The 24,984-nt window shown below is 44.9% G+C and overlaps 2 protein-coding genes across 2 annotated transcripts in view; one reads left to right on the forward strand and one right to left on the reverse strand.

The window, feature by feature from the left end:
• The window catches only part of LOC310784927 (DENN domain-containing protein 3-like), a gene marked incomplete at its 3' end in the record, with an annotated part of 27,902 nt that extends 11,440 nt beyond the window's left edge, over positions 1 to 16,462 (reverse strand). The window contains exons 1-11 of the mRNA XM_083645952.1: positions 16,391 to 16,462; positions 10,910 to 11,010; positions 8,070 to 8,225; positions 7,797 to 7,932; positions 5,811 to 5,926; positions 5,499 to 5,629; positions 5,258 to 5,369; positions 4,905 to 5,024; positions 1,473 to 1,571; positions 1,136 to 1,255; positions 44 to 159 (exon numbers count right to left, since the gene is read on the reverse strand). Of these exons, the coding sequence (XP_083502078.1) occupies positions 44 to 159; positions 1,136 to 1,255; positions 1,473 to 1,571; positions 4,905 to 5,024; positions 5,258 to 5,369; positions 5,499 to 5,629; positions 5,811 to 5,926; positions 7,797 to 7,932; positions 8,070 to 8,225; positions 10,910 to 10,990 (1,187 nt within the window). The 5' untranslated portion in view covers positions 10,991 to 11,010; positions 16,391 to 16,462. The remainder of the gene's footprint in view (positions 1 to 43; positions 160 to 1,135; positions 1,256 to 1,472; positions 1,572 to 4,904; positions 5,025 to 5,257; positions 5,370 to 5,498; positions 5,630 to 5,810; positions 5,927 to 7,796; positions 7,933 to 8,069; positions 8,226 to 10,909; positions 11,011 to 16,390) is intronic.
• Positions 16,463 to 18,498: 2,036 nt separating this feature from the next.
• On the forward strand, positions 18,499 to 24,745 carry LOC310784928 (coiled-coil domain-containing protein 106-like; the record flags this gene model as incomplete). Its single annotated transcript, XM_083645953.1, has 5 exons — positions 18,499 to 18,619; positions 19,452 to 19,616; positions 23,267 to 23,452; positions 24,298 to 24,458; positions 24,590 to 24,745. The coding sequence occupies 5 exons, from the start codon at positions 18,499 to 18,501 to the stop codon at positions 24,743 to 24,745; spliced, it is 789 nt and encodes a 262-aa protein (XP_083502079.1).
• Between the last annotated feature and the right edge of the window lie 239 nt (positions 24,746 to 24,984).

Consider the following 24,984-nt stretch of genomic DNA (forward strand, 5'->3'; position numbering starts at 1 on the left):
GTGTGTGTGTGTGTGTGTGTGTGTGTGTGTGTGTGTGTGTTACCTTGATATGAAGCTGTCTGCAGCAGCCAGAGGGACAGTTGGTAGGTCAATGCTTTCAGACCAGGATGACTGAATGTTGCCATCATCAATATTCACCAGGATTAGGTCTTCTGTCTCCTACACACAAACACACGCACGCACATGCGCGCACACACACACACACACACACACACACACACACACACACACACACACACACACACACACACACACACACACACACACACACACACACACACACAGACACACACACAGTGCTGTAGGTACTGTACAATGGGCACAATTCAGTACAGCTCAGTCCAATAGAGCAGGGCTCAGTCGGTTTGAATAGACCGTTACTGTTAAATGTGAGCTACTGTATGAAAGAATTCTACTATTGCTGCTGCTGCTGCTGAATCTAAATGAATGAGTTACTGTGACATCAGCCAGGACAGTGAATAAAAGACACAATACATTACTTACACTCAATCTTGTCCTCTCTGTCCATGGGCCAAAACATGACAGGGTGGGGGTGGGGCGTGGACCACAGACCGTTAACTAATTGCTATTGGATATTGATTGGTTGTAAGGTTAAATAAGGAGGGGTCTAAATGCATGACGCAGGGGTACTCACTATCCATTTAGAAGGGTAGCTCCCTGAAGGATAGTTCATTTTACCTCGCATACAACATTTTACCACATAGAAACAGAATGGTAGCCAACGTGTGTGAATTTGGCATTTTTAGCCTGAAGAATTAATTATTTTTTGTCACTAATATCCATTTTCATAGTAATTCCAGGGGTTCTGACTAATACCTGTAACACACAATCATTACCATCTCATAATCCACATGAGATTACATGCAATGGAACTATTCCAGCAAATAAGACAACTCATAGTACCAATCTGATATTGGAGGAATTCTCTAGTCTCAGAGCACCTAAGATAATATTATACTAGTCTCAGAGTACTGAAGCTAATATTAGACATACTGCATAATATTATATTATAGTATATATTGCATAGTTTACTAGTGGACCTTATTGTCACCAACATTCGTTGGCAATGCGTAAATAGTGGAGTCATCTCCCAACAAAGAAGGGGTGTACTCACAGCGGCGACCTCTTCAAAATGGCTGACGTGACAGCCCATCAGGAAGGCAGTAGGAGCCATGAGGAAGTCCAGCATTCCTTGAGATAGGACAGGAACATAGGGCTGCTGCCAGCACAGAGGCTGGAAGAGACACAGGGAATAGCAGGACGTGGATGGATGGATGGATGGGCTAGTTTGACAGACAGATGTACTGATGGTAAAAAGTGAGTCACTGAAGTTGTAAAAACGGTGTAACTATTTAAAACATAATGTTGCTCTATACAGATATAACATTTCTAATCTATTTCTATTGTATTTAACCGGTGTGCGGGGAAGACACCACTCATCTCCCACTGACCTGCAGGTAGAGCAGCAGACTCTCTGCCACCAGAGTGAGTCTGGCCCAGTCAGCTGAGAAGAGGACCAGCCTCTGCTCCTGGAGGAGGCAGGACAGGACCTGGAGACGGAGATGGACGGGGCGAAGTCATGTTTCAGGAGGCTTAAGTGTATTTTGACATTGTTTCTGTTTTGATATTTCCTCATGGACTCTGTGTTGTGTGCTATTATAGAGACACTGCGGAGCGCGTCATCATTCAGAAACCCCCCCCTCCAACCCTGGCGTTCTCCTATGTCGCGTGCATGGTTTGCGTGTTGCACCAAAAGATCGTATATACGGAAGATGAACACTCCAACTTACTTCCTTGACAGCTAGATCCACATTTTTCTTCTCGCCAATTCTCAATGGCTTCCTTGTTTTGCTCAGGAGTACAAAAAAACTTGAACTTGCGATTTTTTTACATTTGTTGTGTGCGCAGCCCACCACACAACAGCTTTTAGCTATGCTTAATTCAAGGAAAATGACGCTGGTCTATGGGAGTGAACGGAGCGATTTCCCCCATGATGGGCGTGACCTATTTCATGCAGTGTCTCTATCACTTCCCACAAGAAGTAGTGCGTCTGAATTGTGCAATATGCAAATGTACCAAGAATACCCGAGGGGACATTCCTGCGTCTCCTTGTTCCTCTTGCATCGCCAACATACCCACAACTACATTAGAGAATGCTTTTGGACTTGTATGCAATATTTGCCAACACATGTGTACTAACTGAAGAGTTCTCCATTATGTAGTAAAGCAGGGGCTTCCCAACATTTTTTGCACCGCAGATGGGTTTAAGTTCAAGTTCAAGTTCAAGTTCAAGTTTATTAGTGTCCCAAAGGGCAAATTGAGTTGCAGCAGATAGGCATACAGATAACAACACAGACAAGAACAACACAAGTGGCATGTTAACACGTTCACTGCCATTGACGAGTTATCTCGGCTTACAGAATCCAACGGTTCACTGCCAATGACGAGTTATCTCGGCTTAAATTTTTTTTTTTTTTTTTTGACGGTGGGACGTGGATCAACGCTCCCCACGTCTCCTATAAAAATATTGGAGTCAGCGAACGTGTACAACCCATTCCACGGACCCACTAAGTGGCGACAGTGCTCTCCACACTAGGAAAAGCAGAGCCAAAACTGTAGGGTAAGGCGCGAGGAAACCATTCTCTACTGTAAAATGGATTGGCGAAAACGCTTTCACTTTCGCGCATTATCGCGCTGGGAGCTGGCGGTGGGGTATTCCAAAAATAGACTGGGTGGAAAACACACTTTGAAACACGCAGCATAAAGCCTAGAATCGCACAAAGCTTCATCAAAGCTCTCAAACCCAAGAAACAAGTGAGCCCTATCCACACTCGCTGCCAGGGAGGGAGGCTGCTCAAACTCGCAGCAGCAGCAGCAGCAGCAGCAGCAGCAGCAGAACACTCGCTTGTGACAAAAGCTGCTGAAAGCCACCAGACACGCCCCACGGAGGGAGGAGTTTGAAGGAGAGGGCGTTCAGAACTATATTGTTTAGATGTCTGATCTCTCACTGATGCCAAAAATAAATGGTTAAAGTGACTGTTCTGCCTGTTTGATTGAATTTCACAAAACTGCGATTATCTCAGCTTTCACTCTCAGACGCTGAAACCATGCTGTACTCAACGGCTAATATCTACATAACTACTAACTCTACAAACTAACTCTTTTAGACAGAGAAAGCACACATTCTATTAGTACTTTTGTGAAGTTTGTGTTCACAAAGTCCAAGCAGAAAATAATCCTCGGCTCTTGTAAAATGAGCCAGAATCCTCAAAAAAACCCTCTGGCAGAACCTACCTACAGTAAAAAAAAAAAAAAAGGCTGGCAGTGAATGTGTTAACATGTTACATGCATGTAGTTAAGAATAAATAAAAATCAAAGTAAAACATCAAGGACCTTGATTGTGACACCCAATGACCGATAATGTGCAAGGTAGCATTAAAGTGCACAGCGATCAATAAAGTGCAGGTTTAATACTGACGATATTGCTGCGGACCAGCGGGGAGGGGGAGTTAGGCTACACACGGTGCAGTGTTCAAACGTTGGATATTAGACACACAGTGTGTATTTTCCTCGCATGAACTTGCACTTTGATATAAAACGGTGCCTATAAAAACATTACCGTACTCAACAATAGGGGAGCCCTGGGCTGTCTGCAACAAGCCAAGACTGTCCCATCATCGAGGAGTGATGGGAGAGATATGATGATGATGTTGGAAGCTAGAAGCAACGTTTTCAGTGCTTTTGGGTTATCTACTATCTCATGATGTTCAGCCTCGACTTTGATCCAGAATGGAGAGATGTGATGTCAAACATCACACATACTTTTCAGCCCACCGTCATTTGCAAGCATCATATGCCAGGTTGAAAGCTTTCCTTTCTTTCTTTCTTTCTTTCTTTCTTTCTTTCTTTCTTTCTTTCTTTTGTGCTGACATCCTCTTTAGGTCAGATCTCCTTTTATCTCCCCCACCTATTCTGAAGACAGCTCCGCAGTCCGCACAGACAGACCATTCCAATTGCGCACAAATCTCTCTCCCCCTCTCTCTCTCTCTATGTCTCTCTCCCCCCCTCTCTCTCTTTCGCTTCTCCCTGCCGCTTCCTCGCGGCCCAGCAGCAAATGCTTTGCGGACCGGGACCGGCCCGTGGCCCGGCAGTTGGGAACCACTGTAGTAAAGTATACATAAGATGAAAAACCAGGAGGAAGTTCACTAACTACTGTAGCTCTTTGGTTATCATGAGTTAACATCACAACCAATATAGTGCAACTCAGAGCAATTTAGAGAAAGAGTGGCATGAGCGGAGGACCAAAATGTGTGACTCATTAGCCAATGAACAGCCAGGAAGGGGTCTCACGCTACTTTTGAATGCTAAAATAAAGCTGATAATGTACAATTTGATTAAAAAAATAAAAATAAAACGTTTAAAGTACAACACAAACTTTTTTGCTTGCAACTCGACAGTGCTGCTTAATGCAGGACCTTACTTCCTGGAACTCTTGAGAGTAAAAAAACTGGTCCATTGTCACGACTCTTCTACAGTATATACATGGCTCTGGTGCAACTAACAGCATCACTGGGAATTACCGGCACAGACAGAACACATCTTTGACCAATCAGATTAATTGGCTAAAACTACCCATTGTATAATATTCAATACATTCACAGATAAACATTGCAACACTGTGGCAAAGCTGATTGAAACGTTGAAGCATGCAGGGACACATGAACCAAATAGCCTACATAACAGCTGAAATGTTTTTAAATGATACGTATAACATCGAAACACAAAAACCTAAAACTGATTGAATATACTTTTTGTTTTGTTTCCTATGTCACGCTAGGTTATGCTACTTTCCGTGGCGGGCTGTGTGTTCTAATCTGCATTACCTGAAGCAGTGTCGTGTGTGTGAAACAGAGGAAAGGCAGATGCAGGTCGATGTCGATAACGGGTCCGTCCTGATCCTCTCTGGAGGGGAGAACCACCTGGAGAGGACGGAGACTGAACGACTAACACACATACACACACACACACACACACACACACACACACACACACACACGCACCAACGCACACACGCACACACACACACACACACACACACACACACACACACACACACACTACTAAGTATCTAAGAAAAAGGGAAGGTCAGTCAGTCGGAGGAAAACAGAAAGATAACTAGAGAGACATTACAAACGGAGAGAGGAGGCTCGACCGAGACAAGAATTAGTCATCTAACCACATGTAGCTGTCCAGGAGGAGGTATGGGGACCAGCGACAGCTTGGCCGAAAACTCTTTGACCGTCTCCTCAAAGTCAGCCTGCCTGCTCAGCCGCAACTGGACCAGGAGACTGAGGGGAGGGGGGGAGACAGAGAGAGGGAGAGTGAGGGAGAGAGGGAGAGATGAGATTGAGGTATGTGTCTTTGTTGTTGAACAGTTTACCAAGGCCAGGTTATGTCTATAAAAGAGATGTTATTACCATGACAGGCAGTCTCTCAGGGCATTGTAATAAGGGAACTTGGAGATGATGCACACAGCAAAAGGGGCGTAGAGGCGGGACTTGGATGAATTCCACCTATGGCCATTCTGGATACTGCTTTCGTGATAGGACTGATGGAGCACACAGCCAACGGGAAACCAGAGTTGAGACAGTGCATACAACAACAAGAAACACGTGTTTATTTATTGGAATTAACAACATGTTTCCTCAGCATTGCAAAACTACCACAAGTATTCAGTGTGTGTGTGTGTGTGTGTGTGTGTGTGTGTGTGTGTGTGTGTGTGTGCGTACCTGTACAGCTCTGTGGCATTGTACTACGACTCCGTGTGTTCGGGTTCCAAACAGGTCGGTAAAAACCAGGAAGTGATAACAGTCTTCTCTCTGCTCATTGGCTAATTGAAGTCCACCTATGTATAGCCAATGAAAATCAAGAAGTCTCAAGATGTGCCACTGAACAGAGCAGCCAGAGACATAGGTGTTTTTACTAGAACAACAGACATTTGGTTAAAAGGGACAAATAAGGCAAAAGCCAAGTCTTGTTAAGTGATTATATTGGGCAGATGGTTGCCATACCAAGGTAAAGGCAAGTGTGGTTATCAAACATGTGCAGTTATTATGATTTCAACTTGTTGCATGACTGAATGTAACGTTGTTTTCACCAGGGAAACAGACTGAATGTAACATTGTTTTTACCAGGGAAACAGACTGAATGTAACAGTGTTTTCACCAGTGAAACAGACTGAATGTACCGTTGTTTTCACCAGGGAAACAGACTGAATGTAACATTGTTTTCACCAGTGAAACAGACTGAATGTACCGTTGTTTTCACCAGGGAAACAGACTGAATGTAACGTTGTTTTCACCAGGGAAACAGACTGAATGTAACGTTGTTTTCACCAGGGAAACAGACTGAATGTAACATTGTTTTCACCAGGGAAACAGACTGAATGTAACATTGTTTTCACCAGGGAAACAGACTGAATGTACCGTTGTTTTCACCAGGGAAACAGACTGAATGTAACGTTGTTTTCACCAGGGAAACAGACTGAATGTAACGTTGTTTTCTGAATGTAACGTTGTTTTCACAAGGGAAACAGACTGAATGTAACATTGTTTTCACTGAACACATTAGATCTGCCCCTACTCTGCCTATTTTTAAATCCAAACTAAAGACCTTTATGTTTACTCTTGCTTTTAACTGCTACTAAACTACTGCCTCTCTCGGCCTGTAATTTTTAATTTTTTTTCCCTGTACATTTCCAACAAATGGACTGTACATGTAATAACAATACTGAAGAATGCCTTGTAACTTATTTAAAACAGAAATAATGTTTCATGTTTGTTATATATTTTAACTAAAACTGTCGGCTGTGTTTTTTATGTGTTTTTTATATGTGCATTGCTTTGCTGCTTGTTTTTTCGATTATTTTTTTGTAAAGCACCTTGAATTGCCTTTGTGTATGAAAGGTGCTATATAAATAAAATTTGACTTGACTAGGGAAACAGACTGAATGTAACGTTGTTTTCACAAGGGAAACAGACTGAATGTAACGTTGTTTTCACAAGGGAAACAGACTGAATGTAACGTTGTTTTCACAAGGGAAACAGACTGAATGTAACGTTGTTTTCACCAGGGAAACAGACTGAATGTAACGTTGTTTTCACCAGGGAAACAGACTGAATGTACCGTTGTTTTCACCAGGGAAACAGACTGAATGTAACGTTGTTTTCACCAGGGAAACAGACTGAATGTAACAGTGTTTTCACCAGGGAAACAGACTGAATGTAACGTTGTTTTCACCAGGGAAACAGACTGAATGTAACAGTGTTTTCACAAGGGAAACAGACTGAATGTAACGTTGTTTTCACCAGGGAAACAGACTGAATGTAACGTTGTTTTCACCAGGGAAACAGACTGAATGTAACAGTGTTTTCACCAGGGAAACAGACTGAATGTAACGTTGTTTTCACCAGGGAAACAGACTGAATGTAACAGTGTTTTCACCAGGGAAACAGACTGAATGTAACGTTGTTTTCACCAGGGAAACAGACTGAATGTAACAGTGTTTTCACCAGGGAAACAGACTGAATGTAACATTGTTTTCACCAGGGAAACAGACTGAATGTAACATTGTTTTCACCAGGGAAACAGACTGAATGTAACAGTGTTTTCACCAGGGAAACAGACTGAATGTAACGTTGTTTTCACCAGGGAAACAGACTGAATGTAACAGTGTTTTCACCAGGGACACAGACTGAATGTAACATTGTTTTCACCAGGGAAACAGAGCTGTGGCAAAGCGATGAGGTCCAGGTCCTTTGGAACACTGATGTCCTCGGTGGTCGACGCTGTTTCACCACGATTGGCTGCTTCTCCGTTAGCCGACGCCTCCGCAGGGCGATCTCGCCTCTTCTGCAAACACACAACCAATTACCGTACTTTAATTCTAAAGCAGACTGCACACAGCTTTACAAGGTTGTTCAAGTCAAAACCTAAAAAAAAGAACCTCAATGTTCATAACTGTTTCAAAATTGAACAAAATAGTACACCTTCTTGATGAAGCTCCTCCTCCTCTGGACACGGCTGAAAGCTGGACCAATCACTTGGCTGGAGTTGGTCTCCTTGGAAACAAAGGGCGGGGCATGGACCTGCAGTACCTCGGCTTCCAGCAGGGGGGGCTCTTTCAACTGACTCTGCTGCTGCAGCTGACACATTTTGGAAGTATTAGGGTTTATAATTCTGGCAATGTGGCAGTGACTGTACATATTCACACACTACACAAAATCAAGTCAACCATCTCAGAGAAGACATACATAGTTGACTTATCTATACTATCAGTATCAACTCACATTCAAATAAATACTTATTAGGAAATGTTCATGAGTTCAATTAGGGGTGAGGAATGAATGAATGCTAAGTGGAAGAAAATCAGTGTCTTCTACATTTTGATGCCTGCCTTGTTGCTATGGTTACACTGTCAATAGCAACATTAAAGGAGATACATTCTGTGATGTCACGGGCAGTTGTGATGTCATTAGTGATGTCACTCAAGCAACTAAATGCGCAGTTGAGGAATGGTGCGCTGTGCATGCCAATAAAGCAGGCCAGGCCGCACAGTGGGCGAGTTGCGGGCGAGGCTGCACAGCGGCCGTATGCGAGTCCGCACAGCGGGCGAGACCGGGTGAGCACGCGTAGCATGACAGGCACGTCCAGCTGGGAGGAGACCACGGGGCAGACCGAGGGCGAGGTGGAGAGATTATATCTGCACGCCTCGGGATCGCCCAGTCAGAGCTGGCTAATGTGGCCAGAGAAAGAGAAGTTCGTGGTCCCCTAGTCTCAACGCCAGACCCATGAGAGTTCTTACGCTGATACACTCTCTTCTGGGTCTGGGACGCTTCCCCCCAGCCGGCTGGTTATGGGAGGGAACCATTCACTTGGTCAGCGATTGGCCAGTGATGTATTCAGTCTTCCCCAATCAGTAAGGACTTTGCGATCAGACGACATGGGAGGCGCAGCCCTTTTTTCGAACCACTCTCTCATCGGTGCTACGACCTGTCACTCATTCAATTTCAACCCGCCTTCAAAAACCAGCAGTGGCTGTGAAGTGGTACAGACTAATTGATGTAGTATGCGGAGCGCAGCGATTCAACGTAATATTTGAGTCTGTGGAGAGACTAGGGGTCCCCTACAGGAATGGCTACCTGCTCGAGCTGACCCCGGATAAGCAGCTGAAGATGGATGGATGGATGAAATGTTTGAATAATATGTGTTGTCTATGTGAGCCCTCTTATACCTGCATTTAGAGCCCGACCGATATATCGGTCCACCGATATTATCGTCCGATAACCGATATATCGGTATCGGCCGAAAAATACAAAATAAAAAAATATCGGCATATCGGCCAACATATCGTCCGATAACCGATATATCGGTATCGGCCGATATGTTGGCCGATATGCCGATATTTTTTTATTTTGTATTTTTTAAGTTATAGACAGCATGTTGTGTGTATTTGATCTTTTTTCTTAACTCAAGTTATATTTTATATTTGTTCTATTTGTGTTTTTTGTATTTCTAGTTATTTATAATTATTAAATTCCCAGTTCAGTTTACGGTTTCATTGCATTGATGTCATTTTGGACAATAAAGTTTATTGATAAGCTGTAAAATATCCTCCCTACATTACATATCTCAAGTCATGTCAAGTCATATCTTTGTCAAGTGTTTGATATTTGAGGGATCATTGCAAAATAATTGTGTAATATAATGTGTATTATATAATATGAGAATATCGGCGGATATATCGATATCGGAATCTTTTTACTCTCTAATATCGGTATCGGCATCGGCCTCCAAAATCCAGTATTGGTCGCAGGTGAAAGTAGTCTCGCTAGCCAGCCTCTCTTCCTTTCCGTCAGAGAGTCTGGTGTCGTGGAAACAGGCAACAGGGATCAGCCCGCCCCTGCTCTAAAGCTGCTCTCCCATTCGAGCGGCTGTTTCGGTGGCAGCAGGATATCCGCTCCCCCACTTGCAAGCTCTGTCACACGCTCTGTCATTGGCTCCGACCATGTCAATCAGCTCCCATGTGTGTCGCTGTAATGCTCCCGGCCGCCGAATGTGAAAACAACGACGCTAACTAGCTAGCGTAGAAAGCTAACGGCAGAAACCTACAGGCTAACGCGTTGCTACACGCTGAAAATGGCAAGTTTTGTGCAATAAAGAAGGCCTGCTCAGCACAAGTTCCACCCCAAAACTATTTTCCAATGGCACTAACGCTAAGCACCGCCCAAGACGAGGATGATTGGCTAACTCAAACAGAGCATTTTTTTTCGCAATCCCACAATGGAAACCTGCAGCGCCAGACTCTCTGACGGAAAGGAAGAGAGGCTGGCTAGCGAGACTAAGGTGAAAGAGGCACATTCAGGATGGATATGGTATAGCAGTAGTTTGTGTTGTTGTCTGTATGGTCAGACTTTTTCTAGACCTTCTTGTTTTTATGATAAGTTTGATTTAAAGGGCCAACAATCATGTGCACGTTATCCTGCTTACTAACGTCAAGACTGAAAATGGGGGAACATCACTTCATATTTTGTGGATCATTATGGATTATTATATTGGATTCAAAACTAATCCAAGACTATATTGATACAAGAAACATGTCAATGCAAGCTGTAATAGATACCTGTGTGTGTGTGTGTGTGTGTGTGTGTGTGTGTGTGTGTGTGTCTCTGTTTGTTTGCATAGCTACTATAGTGCATCAATTCTAGTTTGATCGTGTTGTATGTGTGTGTGTGTGTGTTTGCATACCTAGTGCATCAATTCTAGTTTGATCATGTTGTGTGTGTGTGTATGTGTGTGTGTGTGTGTGTGTGTATGTGTGTGCGTGTACCTGGTATATCTCTCGAAGCTTATCACTGGGGGCTCCCACAACAACACAGGCCTCCAGCAGTCCAGATGGGAGCTCTGCCATCACACATAGACACACACACGCTACCGGGAAGAGACACACAGTGTGTATTTAGATCAGATGACAGAGAGTAAAGCAGGAGATGCTATTTGATTTTCAGAGAGACTGTGGTAAATCTGCCAACGTTCTGTCTGGCTGACTATACAACAGCAGGAGGAGGTGTGGCCGCGCCGGTGGGTCAAATATTTCACATTTGACATCCCTCACCGCAGATTTCCAAAGCAGATCTGCTGGATCCTGTTAGTTTCTCACTGTTGGTTGGCAACATTCAGAATTAAGCTACACTGCGGCCAACTTCAGTTACACGTTCATAGCGTTACTGCTGCGAGGAGCCAATGGCTGTACCCAGTCAGCATTTAACGTTAGTTACAAAAGCACGTCGACAGTGTTTTCTCAATGCCAGTAGGCTTTGACAGATAGCTAGTCCGACCGGTGTCAGTTTTACGTTTTAGCATTTACGTGATGGTTTCGTTATAACTGCAAAAGCCCTATTCTTGAATCTATAATAAAATATAACATGGACTAAGTTAACTATAAGTAGGGCTAAAACCCTACAACAATCACCTCACCACCAACCTTTTAACTGATCAAAGTTGGTTTCAAAGGCTTTCAACCCTACACACACATGCACACACACATGCACACACGCATGCACACACACATGCACACACATTGCACACACACATGCACACACACATGCACACACAACAAATGCACGCACACATCATACACACACATGCACACACACATGCACACACAAATGCACACACACATCATGCACACACACATGCACACACACATCATGCACACACACATGCACACACACATCATGCACACACACATCATGCACACACACATGCACACACACATCATGCACACACACATGCACACACACATCATGCACACACACATGCACACACATGCACACACAAATGCACGCACACATCATGCACACACACATGCTGCACACACACATGCTGCACACACAAATGCACACACACATCATGCACACACAAATGCACACACACATCATGCACACACACAAATGCACACACACATACACACACACACACACACACACACACACACACACACACACACACGCACAGCATATGTCAGGGTTTGGTCACTGGTGCAGTAAAACACAGTTTTGTTATCAGCATCAGAATCCTAGATGGGAAAACCACGTCACTGTGACTGTCTGCCTGAGCACAAAGAGGAAAACACTCAAGCCACACGGTGAGCACTGAGCAAGTCACAGAGGAAGCACTTCATTCTGTTAAACACCAATGCACTTTAACAACATTACTATAGTTTACTATGTTCCCCCCTCACTCACTCACTCACTCACTACAGTAAACCTTGTCTTTGGGATGGCATTATTGCTGCTAGTTGTTGGCACTGATTGTTTTTGTGCTCTCACCTAGTTATGTGTGTAAAGTCAGTTTTATATGGAGGCTGGAGGCCATAATGAAGAGCTGCTGTCCATCCACCTATCCATCTAAACAGGAAGATGAAAAGCAAACATCTGACTGTCATTAGTTCCAGCCACAGGCAAGAGACAAGCTACTGTTCACAATTCATTCCACCTCCATCTTTTTCTCAACGCCTCTCTAGCAAATCTCCCCCTTCCTTTCTGTCATACTCCCTGTCTTCCCCCAGTCTCCCCCCTCTTCTGTCCCTCTCTCGCTGTCTCTCCCCCTGCCCTGCCCTACTGTCTGTCTCTCCCCCTGTCCTGCCCTACTGTCTGTCTCTCCCCCTGTCCTGCCCTACTGTCTGTCTCTCCCCCTGTCCTGCCCTACTGTCTGTCTCTCCCCCTGTCCTGCCCTACTGTCTGTCTCTCCCCCTGTCCTGCCCTACTATCTGTCTCTCCCCCTGCCCTGCCCTACTGTCTGTCTCTCCCCCTGTCCTGCCCTACTGTCTGTCTCTCCCCCTGTCCTGCCCTACTGTCTGTCTCTCCCCCTGTCCTGCCCTACTGTCTGTCTCTCCCCCTGTCCTGCCCTACTGTCTGTCTCCCCCCCTGTCCTGCCCTACTGTCTGTCTCCCCCCCTGTCCTGCCCTACTGTCTGTCTCTCCCCCTGTCCTGCCCTACTGTCTGTCTCTCCCCCTGTCCTGCCCTACTGTCTGTCTCTCCCCCTGTCCTGCCCTACTGTCTGTCTCTCCCCCTGTCCTGCCCTACTGTCTGTCTCTCCCCCTGTCCTGCCCTACTGTCTGTCTCTCCCCCTGTCCTGCCCTACTGTCTGTCTCTCCCCCTGTCCTGCCCTACTGTCTGACTCTCCCCCTGTCCTGCCCTACTGTCTGTCTCTCCCCCTGTCCTGCCCTACTGTCTGTCTCTCCCCCTGTCCTGCCCTACTGTCTGACTCTCCCCCTGTCGTGCCCTACTGCCTGTCTCTCCCCCTGTCCTGCCCTACTGTCTGTCTCTCCCCCTGTCCTGCCCTACTATCTGTCTCTCCACCTTTGACACACTTGCTTCCTCTCTCCCTCTGTCTTAAGGCCATTCCGGCCTGTGACTAAACTATCCTGCTGTGTCATGGAAACACACACACACACACACACACACACTGAACTAATTTATTCCCTAAAATCCCCTCATTCTGTAAATGCGGTGTGTGTGTGTGTGTGTGTGTGTGTGTGTGTGTGTGTGTGAGACAGAGCGAAGAAGAATCCACAAAGAAATTGCCAATGATTAAAATAATAAATTATTTTTGACTCATGTATATGATGTTTTTTTAACTTGACAACGTAAACATTCTAAATTGCCCCTAACTTACTTCCTGTTGGAGTGTTTGCTAATACAATAGCGGACAGGAAATAAGCTAGGTTTCAAACTGTTCCCATAGCAACGCAATTCCGTGAAAACCGTCTCAATGTGATGGCAGAGACAGAGGGACAGGCAGTCCCGGTGCTGTCCTGGGACAGTGTGGCAGCGACAGAGGGACAGGCAGTCCCGGTGCTGTCCTGGGACAGTGTGGCAGAGACAGAGGGACAGGCAGTCCCGGTGCTGTCCTGGGACAGTGTGGCAGAGACAGAGGGACAGGCAGTCCCGGTGCTGTCCTGGGACAGTGTGGCAGCGACAGAGGGACAGGCAGTCCCGGTGCTGTCCTGGGACAGTGTGGCAGCGACAGAGGGACAGGCAGTCCCGGTGCTGTCCTGGGACAGTGTGGCAGAGACAGAGAGACAGGCAGTCCCGGTGCTGTCCTGGGACAGTGTGGCAGAGACAGAGAGACAGGCAGTCCCGGTGCTGTCCTGGGACAGTGTGGCAGAGACAGAGAGACAGGCAGTCCCGGTGCTGTCCTGGGACAGTGTGGCAGAGACAGAGGGACAGGCAGTCCCGGTGCTGTCCTGGGACAGTGTGGCAGCGACAGAGGGACAGGCAGTCCTGGTGCTGTCCTGGGACAGTGTGGCAGCGACAGAGAGACAGGAGTTTAAAAAACTAGTTTGGCCTCATAGTTCTCAGTGAGGAAGCTACCTTGATGCCGCCGGCAAAAGTTGGATTTCTTCGCCGCCAAAGGAGGTGGTTTTCAGAATAAAAGACTGTTTCAAGAAGTTTAATTCCAAAGTGAAAATGGTTTTAAGAATTTTTAAGAATTCACATTATTCCTGTGCCTGTCTTTCCTAAACCTATTGGAACGTGACGTCAGGTGTCTGGAGACACTGTCAAGCAGTGTCTGTCTGCACTATTAGCCCTTTGCGTTTGAGTATTTTCTTTGCGTTCGCTTCTTTTTATTTGGCAAAATTGGACGGCGGTGTTGTGTGAAAAGCTGCAGTAATAAGTCGATGGAAAAGGTGCAAAACTTGACCACAAAGCAAGATGCCATCTGGCAGCATCCTCATGTAGCAGCCCCAATGAATGTCAACAAAAGAGGCATTACAACCGATATGGCGAAAAACAATTCCGGAATGCAAACTTCCATGATTGGAATTTGGAAACCCTCATTAGTGTTTTGCTTGCACCTGTGTTTATTCTGCCTTTTCGACACAAAATGGCCCCCGTGAAAAGGGTCTATTGTGACTAGTGGCGAATGGCAAATTTCAAGCCCCTGGTCACCTGAAGCAGCAGACAGACCAAATGAATGTGCGGAGAGTAAACTGTATGAGGATACACTACACTCTCTGAAATAACATGTCATTTGCCTTTTTTTCTGTAACGTTATCTTAGTTTGCAACACAGCGTGTCAGACTGACAAAGACTGTGATTTCGATTAGCAGCACGCTGACACAATGCTGCCTTGTTTTCATGTCTCAGCAGGTGGGTGTAAAAAGTACTGTAAGTTAGTGAGAAACATGGTCGCCTAACTGTTTTAAAGCAGGGCTTTTCAAAGTGGGATGGGGGCCTCCCCAGGGGGGGCCTCCACGCAGTTTCAGGGGAGGCTCAGTGAATGGAAGTGAAACATTACATTTAGTTATCAAAAAGAGATTGCATAGAATAGCCTAAATGTATGTGATTTGGTTAAAGATAGTTCAGAGATACAGTACTTTTGTGGAATATTACTGTTTTATCCCACTTTCCCAGAGTCAGAAACAAAGTCCGCACAGTGCAAACTGTGCAGTTATTCAATTTTGTGCTTCCTTTGTCCAACACCTGCACCTTTAGTGGATGTGCGTGCTCTACTCTGTATCCATCATAATCATAACTGATGATGTCATAGACATTGTGACATCATTGTCTATGACATCATCAGTGATGTCACAATGTAATGTCCATGACATCATCAGTGAATGATGTAATAGTGACATCACAATTTCTTGAGCGTAACCAAAAACGTGACCACCAAAACGTGACCAAAATTGCAGAACCCACTTACTCCCTTTTATATAAAAAGGAGGTTTTTATTGTCTGAAGTCTGTCAAACAGCAATATCAGGCTATCTTGGCACAATTGTTGGGTGTCTGTGGGATCAAATAACATAATCATGATCCAATATAGGCATCCAGGAATTGAGCAAGGCTCCCTTTTCCAAGTTTTCTCTGGGGAAGGCCCACAGTCTCAGACTTTGAAAACCCCTGTAGAGTGTATTAAGTTAACGTGTTGTGTTTGTTTGTTTGTTTGTTTCAATATGAATGAATGTCAAATTGGGACAAGAATGCAATAATGTAACGTTATGGCAAAATACATCACGTTCACCACCACCACCACCCATTACTGTTCAATATGACAGCAAACATTGGCTGTTAACATATAGGCTACCTAGTTACTTAACTTATATTCGCCAACAAACCTGGCTTGTTGAAGAAAGTGTAGGCTATTACCTTCAATCAGTTCAGATCATTTCGAAGTGTGTAGGCCTACGTAGCGAGTTTCAAACCACGTCAAGTTAATGAATCAAAGCAAATGAAAACCTTGGATGACAAGAGATGACTCAAGAACTTCCCGACACAGCAACTTTAAAATCAGCTACTGACCTTAAATTACTCGATCATTTCCACCGGCAGACGATTCACTTGCTCTAGCTTTTTTATCCCTGTTAAACGGAGTGCTACGGTAGAGGCTAGATACCGGTAGGTTAGATAATAGCAGCACAACTGTGGACTGTGATTCAAATGCGATCCTGTTTACAGGTCTCTCCGTCAAACTGGCACGCACACGTGCACACGCACGCGCAAATGTGAAGTTGGCAGCGGGATGTACAGTTTGGCTTCCTGTTTTAACGCTACAGATTTCAAAATAAAAGTCAAATTTTCTTGTGGCGTTTCAAGGCCGCGGGCAAACAGTGCAATGCCGCCATCTAACGTATGTTCGGTATATTACTATATTTAAACGGGGTCTCTCTCACTCACTCACTTAGCTTGGTCGAGTATAATTCAATGGCGAGAAAGAGCCTGGCGATGTGATTTTGTCACCCTGCCTGTTTCCGGCCTAGTTTCACTTTCACAGCCCTAGACAGGAAACAACAGCGGAAATAGCTTGTTAACTTGACAATTAGACACAACGAATCAGAAAATAAAACGGCAAACAACAAAACAAAAGATGGACGTACCGAACGAAGTTTTTGAAGAAGTTCTTGTAGAAACATTGCGGATTCACAATCTCACATATTTTAAGCCAATACAGAAGCTTTACTTTTCAAACAAATGGCCAGTTGATGGAATAGTTATAAGACTAGTTGTCTGTCCGCTGTTATTGATAATGGAGGATCAAGTAGGCTATATCACCTTTTCCATGGGTATAGGCTATATTCAATTTGTGTATTTTGTCGAGTTGGGAATGAAAGCTTTTATTTAGAAAAATCCTAAACAGGAAGTAAGAAATTCATACTCAGACATTCCTGCTCACTTGACACTGGTCTCATACAGTCAATGTGGTCTCAAGTAGTCTTCTCTGGTGATGGGAAGCAACAGGTAAAAGTTGCGTTTCTGAATCTGAATTATTTTTTGCCAGAGCCTGAGGAAACACACGTGTGCACACTACGCATGCGTGAAGCAAGCTCATCAACGCGCACCCGGTGAGGCTACTTTCAGAGGGCTACTTTAATAATAATAATCAGGTAATTGCTGCGGAAAACCCGTGTGGAAGACTCCACGTGCGATATATATTACAACAGTATAACTGAATACAGCACGGCTGAAGCGACGGGCAGAGAGTAATAGAGGCTTTCTCACAATTTCAGCTTATTACTCATCAGTAGCGTGTTGTTGTTTGACCGACTGACAGCCATGAATCCCCCCAGCAGAGAAGATACGAACTCTCCAGGTAATCATCATGGCTGTTTCACTGCCAAATGTGATTGAACGTCTCCGTTTGAAACAGGCTACGGCTAGTTAGTAGAACATGTAACAGCACGGGTTACTGCTAATTTGAAGTCTTTGTTTTATACACTATTGAATTAAGTCTATTTTTGTTGTTTGTTTTTTTACAAAATGCATATGGCCTACATAATTTTGGAAACTAATTCCTAATTAATCAGCAAAAGAAAAAAACTAAAGATTCTGAGTGTATTTCACTGCAGGTCACCATAATATTCTGTTAACTTTCCAAAGTTTTGAGTGAGTCAGTCAGTCAGTCTGTCTGTCTGTCTGTCTGTCTGTCTGTCTGTAATACTATAACATCCTGACCCAACAGTCCACAACCCAAATAAAAGAGAATCGGTTTAATGTCATCGAAGACTAAAGAAACACGAAAATATACACATTTAAAAAGCTGGAACGAGATAATTTTTTTCGTAAAAATTGTTGTCTACAAAACGATTAATCAATTATCAAATAGCCTATAGTTGGCAATTACTTTAGTCTATCAACTAATTGATTAATTGACTAAGCTGCAGTTCTAGTGTTCATCAACAGTGTGTGTGTATTAATCTGTAGTGTGTATTAATCTGTATAGATTAAGATCTATTAATCTTAATTCGTAGCTTATTTTCTCATCTAGGTACTGTTGTAATATTATGCTTTGGCAACACTCAATATCTTATTCATGCCAGTAAAGCTTTTCTCTTAATGTGAAATCTGATGTGTGTGTGCGTGTCTTTCTGTGTGTGTATGTGTGTGTGTGTGTGTGTGTGTCAGAGCACTACATGCCTCACTCAGCAGCAGCAGGTGGGGGCGGTGGCTTGTATCTGGATGCATATGAGGTGTCGTTTCCACTGGAGGAGAGCGTGGAGCGGCCGCCTGCTGCCTACGACTTGACCCACGACGGTACGGCATGTCTACACACACACCCGCCCATCACAGCTCTGTTGTGTTTGTGTGTGCGTGTGCATGTGTGTGTGTGTGTGTGTGTGTGTGTGTGTGTGTGTGTGTGTGCGTGCGTGTGTGTGTGTGTGGACAGCAGGTGATCGACAGCAGGTGATCGACGGTCTACGCACGTCTACACACCGACTCACCGACCGCATTTACGTTTCAGAAGTCATAATAAAGTGATTCACGTTTGTGAAGATTATCCTGCTGAACCCAAATGACCACTCCCATAAACTGTTGTTAACCACATACCTTATTTTATGCATTGAAGTGAAATCCCCTTCTAAATTGGACTTTCCCCGTAAGATCCAGGAAGTCCGGGACTTCTGCCTTCCATGCTACCTCTGGACTCATTCCTGCGGTGCTCGATTAGGCTATTCTATGCAGGGGCGTCATGCAAGCCAACATTCTGAGGGGGCACAACTAGGCTGTAGCCAAGGACTCAACATGGCGCACACACAGACACAGGTAGATGGTGCCTCTAGTGTGAGACACATGTGTCCTCAATGTAAACAATGGCTAGGCTAGTCAGCATAGGAGCTGAGCATCAGAGCTAAGTTACTGTATGTTACAGGCTATGTGATCTCCTTTTGATAACTAATGTAATATTTTTTCACTTCCATTCACTGAGCCTCCCCTGGCCTGCCTCCCACTTTATAAACCTCTTCTCTAGTCTCCACAATGTTACCTCTCATCTCCTCTCCTCTCATGTCTTCTCCTCTCTCATCTCCTCTCCTCTCCTCTCTCATCTCTCCTCTCCTCTTATGTCTTTTCCTCTCTCCTCCCCCAGAGCCTCCCTCTCAGTTCATCCTGGTCTCTAATCTGCGGGCTCACCTGTACGTGGCTCTGGAGAAGAACGCCTGGCTGCAGAAACGCATCAAGGAGCTGGAGGAGGAGCGCAACTTCCTGCGCTGCCAGCTGGACCGCTTCATCGTCAGCATGAGGAGCCAGGAGGGTGAGGCCCACGGACACGCGTCACTCACCCACACTGCACTGACACCAGAAACAGCAATAAAGAACAATAATACTAGATATGATTACATTGGAATCAATCCCTGTGGGGGTAATTGGGTTGTTAAAGTAGAAAAGGATTCAGCAAAAAAATACATAAAAAAATAGGGGTGTCTGGGTATTGTAGTGTATAGAGGTAAAAACTTCTGGCTTGGACAGACGTGCCTACAGACACAATTGGCCGTGTCTGCGGGTGGGAAGCTGGTGGGATATAAACTGACTCTGACTCTGGGATATGAGTCCTGATCGCTGCCTCCCCTGGTCGATCAGGGCGCCTGTTTGGGGGGAGGGGAACTGTGGGGAATAGTGTCCTGTTAGTGAAACTCCTCGATGTCAGGTGAAAAGAAGCAGCTGGCTTCCTCCAACACATGCGCAGTTGCCAGCCGCTTCTTTTCACCTGACAGCGGGGAGGTTCACCGGCAGGACTTAGCACATGGGAGGATCACGCTATTCTCACCAGTTCCAGACATGAGACGATCTTCTTAGATTTTGGATGTCGTAATATCTTGACATGGCATAAGTGTTGTCTTTTCCTGGTTTTAAAGGCTGCATTACAGTAAAGTGATGTCATTTTCTGTTCTATTATTTTCCTTTTTTAATCTATTTTATTTTGGTTTTTCATTATGTTATTATTCTCCGACGCACCTGTTGAGCCTAGGTGTGCAAAAGCTTTTTTCCTTCAGGTTTTTCATTATGTAAAACGTATACAATGACAGTACAAAAACATTCACAATACAAGACAAAAAAACAAGAGTAAATAAGATAATAAAGGGACAAAAATACGTACAAATACATCATCTTCACAGCATTAGATTAGTGAAAATAGAGAGACCATTCACATAGTCATTCAATCATGTGGGATGTGAGATCTTTTCCAGAGGTATGCAGCTCTTCACCTCTGAGAGCCACATTCCAATTGGCAATGGGAGGTCTGACTTCCATTTCACTGTGATGCATGTTTTGGCAATGACCAGGAGGATTTCCCTAAGCTTAAAGTCCCTGGAAACCAGAAATATTTTTTTATTATTTAGCATTTTGAGTTCATCACATCACAGGAACCTATGTTAATAAGCCACCAGCCAAATTTGAACGATGATGAACGTCGCAAAGTATATACATTTAGGTTTGACAGTCATGACAAAAGTCATGAGAATCAATTAGATTTTAGACTGTATTTTCTCCCGTGGACTGTGTGGGCGTGTCCCGTGTGCGTGCAAGACTGCAGGTCTCCTCCGAGAGAGAGAGAGCGAGAGAGAGAGAGAGAGGGAGGGAGGGAAACGGAGAGAGAGAGAAGGAAAGAGAGATGGAGTGTGTGTGCGTGTGTGTGTGTGTGTGTGTGTGTGTTCGCTCGTTGCTCGGAGAGGAAGAGACTGCCGCTGCGACTGCACAGTGCTACTGTGTGTGTGTGTGTGCGCGCTCGCGCGTGCGTGCGTGCGTGTGTGTGTGTGTGACAGTGAGAGAGTAACCTCGTGTCACCAGGCTCTCTCTCTCGCGAATAGTGAGAGAGAGAGAGAGAGAGAGAGAGAGAGAGAGAGAGCAGGCAGCATAGCGCTCGGCACACAGAGCGGGAGGGAGACAGACAGACACTGAGCGAGCGCTGTGGGGGCAAGAAGGTTTTTATAAGAAGGACAAAAAATCTTATGACGTCATAAGATCATTCATTTTAGCACCGCGCGCACCGCTCTCTTCAATGAGGAAGTGGAAATCCAGACCTTGTAGAAAAGTGGCGATTTTGTTTTTTTTTGTTGAAACTAATGTCACCTACTTCTGAGGCACACAATTACTCACATAAGACCCTAAATTTAATAGTTAGAAGGTTTTTGTGGATTTTGGTTTCCAGGGACTTTAATGGAGTGACTATGTGTACGGTTAGAGTTTGAGAATTTGCCCAGAAGCCATATCTCAGGAGGATCCATTGGAAAAGTTATATTATGAATTGTCGATCAAACCCCCTGCCAGAAACCCTGTAGCTCAGTGATTCTCAAACTGTGGGCCGCGGACCACCAGTGGGCCGTGGAGGTACTGCAGGTGGGACGGGAGTGGTCCGCCAACACTCACGATTTTCACAGGCAATCAAATGGCTGTAGCAGGGTCATTTTTAAAGCTACAGTGGAGATTATGTTATCAGATTATTTTCAGATTTTAAAGTGGGCCGTGGCATTCTTAAAGGGACAGCTCACCTTAAAATCCAAAATACATATTTTTCCTGTAGTTCGGTCAAAAGAAAATAGTTCCTCCATGAAACTGCTCATAACAAGGTCTGTGGATTATCTTGAGTAACGGGGTCATGGTTTATGGAAACAGACATTGCTGTTGAGTTTATCAAATGTATTTCTTTGGCACTTTGAGCGCCACAAGCTGAGTGCCATCCAGTTCCATTGTGTTGGAGAGAAGACAGAAACTCTGCGCCCGATACCTGCAAAACTCAGGCAACTAACACAAAACGATATTGATGGATAAATAGCACTACAGGTGAGAGGGAATATATGTATTTTGGATTTTAGGGTGAGCTGTTCCTTTAAGTTTGGGAACCCCTGCTGCCTGCTGTAGCTTATTACACTGCCAGGTGGAATGAAGGAAAGTGCCCTCTTCAAGACCACATCTAAAACAGAGAGGTGAGAGATTAGAATTGAACCCATGTAGTTTGGAGGAGGTGAAATAAAAATTTAACTGAATCCGTCTGTATCTTGACTTTAGTGTACATGTGACACCATCACTACATAGGTCCTCCCTCAGTTCTGGGTCAGTCTCTGTACCTAAATCTCTCCCCCATCTATTCCTAGATCTTTCAGGTTCACTGATCGACAGAAAGGCAACGTAACATTATAGACCAGGGTGTCAAACATGCGGCCCGGGGGCCAGATCCAGCCCCCCAAAGGGTCCAATCTGGCCTAAAGGATGACTTTGAAAGTGTGAAAGTTGCACTGAGTCCTTCAATCCAATGTGATGCACTTGTGAAGGCTAAGAGGTACCAGGTTTCAGGAGCAAGTTAAATATTAAGGAGCCTAGCAGGTACCTGTAATTCTTTACACTAAAAGAAACTGGAAAATGTGGAGGCTTTGTCATATATTAGGTTATTATTGGTTATTGATTTTCTTTGTCTGGCCCACTTGACATGAAATTGGGTCGCATCATGTGGCCCGTGGACTAAAATGAGTTTGACAGCCCTGTCTCAGAGACGGTTCTCACCATCCTTTTACCATCATGACAAAGGACTTCCATAGGTGACATATTTGACAGGTTCCACTGTCCTTGACACGCAGGTTTCAACTTTAGAGTAGGGCTGGGCGATAAGGACCAAAAATCATACCTGTGTGTGTGTGTGTGTGTGTGTGTGTGTGTGTGTGTGTGTGTGTGTGTGTGTGTGTGTGTGTGTGCGTGTGCGTACACACACACACACGTATCACCATTCAACCTGAAAACACAGAGGTTTTTGGTCCATATCGCCCAGCCCTACTCTAAAGTTGAAACATGCTTAAGTTTGCATCTCGAGAAAGTGAACTAACTTACGTAATCTTACATGATACAATCAAGTGTGTTTTCTACATTTCAACACTGCCTTTGTATTCGTGTTTGTTTTGCCCCTGGCTGCAGTCAAACAGGAGTTCCACCTGGAAGAGGAACAGTTCTACACGGATGATGAGTACATTGAGGAGGAGGACTCATCTGAGGAGAAAGGCACCATGAAGAAGAAGATCCAAGGAGGCCGAGCGGGGGGAGAGCCCAGGGTGAAGATGAGGAGGATCTTCAGGATCACACATGGCAGAGAGAGGCAGAGAGGTGAGCGGACACAACCACACCCGGGTTACACTGGACTCACCTGCAGATGAGAAATGGACTGCATTCATATAGTGCTTTTATCCAAAGCGCTTTACAATATGCCTATATTAGGGTAGCAAAACGCTCATTTAAAAACATCTAGAGATTCAGTTAGAAGCTACAAAAGTACTCTGAGCTAAAACACAGAGGCTTTTAAAAATGTCTTTTTCTCCACTCGAGACATGAGAGCTTCCCATCGCTCTGCGCTCAGCAGAGCTGAAGGGGAGAAGGAGGGTGTTCACGGGTTGCCTGCGGTTTGGCCAGCCCGTGTGGAGGCGGGCCTGGTGGCTGGCGCACTTTGGCCCCACTCCAGAGGTAGTCCATGTCGAGCTGAGCATGGCCCCCCGCAACCCTGCAGCTCGTCTCTACCCGCCCCGGGAGCCCCATTGCTGGCACATACAAATTGGTAATGGAATCGGAAATCAGCGCAGCACGGCATGGCTTGGCAAGGCCAAAAGTGCCAGTGGAAAAAAGGCCTATAATCATTTCGGCACTAGTTGTCACATTGCCTCATCCAGGAAGAGTTGCCTGAGCAAACAAACTCTTCATCAGCAACAATGCTGTGATGTTCCATGTGTTCCAGGAGTTATTTAGGAAGAGTTTTAATTTACTTTTTCAGTTAACTTAATTTCCCTCAACGTGCGTTGTTTGATTGTTTACTAATCAGTAACTGATTTCTTACATTTCCCAGAATGCCTTGTGACCAGCCCCACAGAACATTTCTGGAGTTGTTGCATTTCAGTTGAGGGATTTTCAAGCTTTGTTGTTTTGAACATTGAGCAGATGTCCTGCCCTCTCCTCCCCAGTGAAAGACCCAGACGGTGTGCTTATTCGCTACAATAAGATCCTGTCCACCTACCAGCGTGTGAGGAGCATGTCCAGAGCCTTCCAGATCCACGGAGTCGACCGTAACACCATGGCCTCCACCTCACCCATCGCCGAGCTGCTGCTGGTGGCTCCCGACAAGGTCTGGATTGTTGGGGGGTAATCAGGGCCCTAGTCTAGTTATAGTACCACAGGAATGAGTCTGGAAGACCTGGATGTCAGCACTTCCGGTTCCTACGTGTAAAAGTCAAAGGGATTTTTGCTGTGTTGCAGGTGGCTGAGGTGGGTAAGTTCGAGGCCTCCAAAGAGAAGCTGCTGGACTACGCCCGGCGTTGCTACAGAACCATGGACGAGCCCACGCACACCAAGGTCCAGACCATGAAGAAGACCCACAAGCTGCTGCCCATCTCCTATAGGTTCAGAAACTGAGCAACAGGAGAGAGGGACTAGAGCAGAGAGGTACCCAAAACATTATTTTTTCAATCAATCCAAAGAACTGTGGGGGTAAAGATTAACTACCAGTGTTAGGATTAGTTTATTGGTAGTTTGAATAAAATTTAAGTTTTTTCTCAACATGTAGTTTGATTTATTGGCCATTGACACAAAATATATATTGTTTACAGTGCTGCAATGTGGAGGTTTCACAAAGTTAAGTTTGAATAAAATTA

Source organism: Poromitra crassiceps, assembly GCF_964638095.1.
Source record: "Poromitra crassiceps genome assembly, chromosome: 11".
NCBI lineage: Eukaryota > Metazoa > Chordata > Actinopteri > Beryciformes > Melamphaidae > Poromitra > Poromitra crassiceps.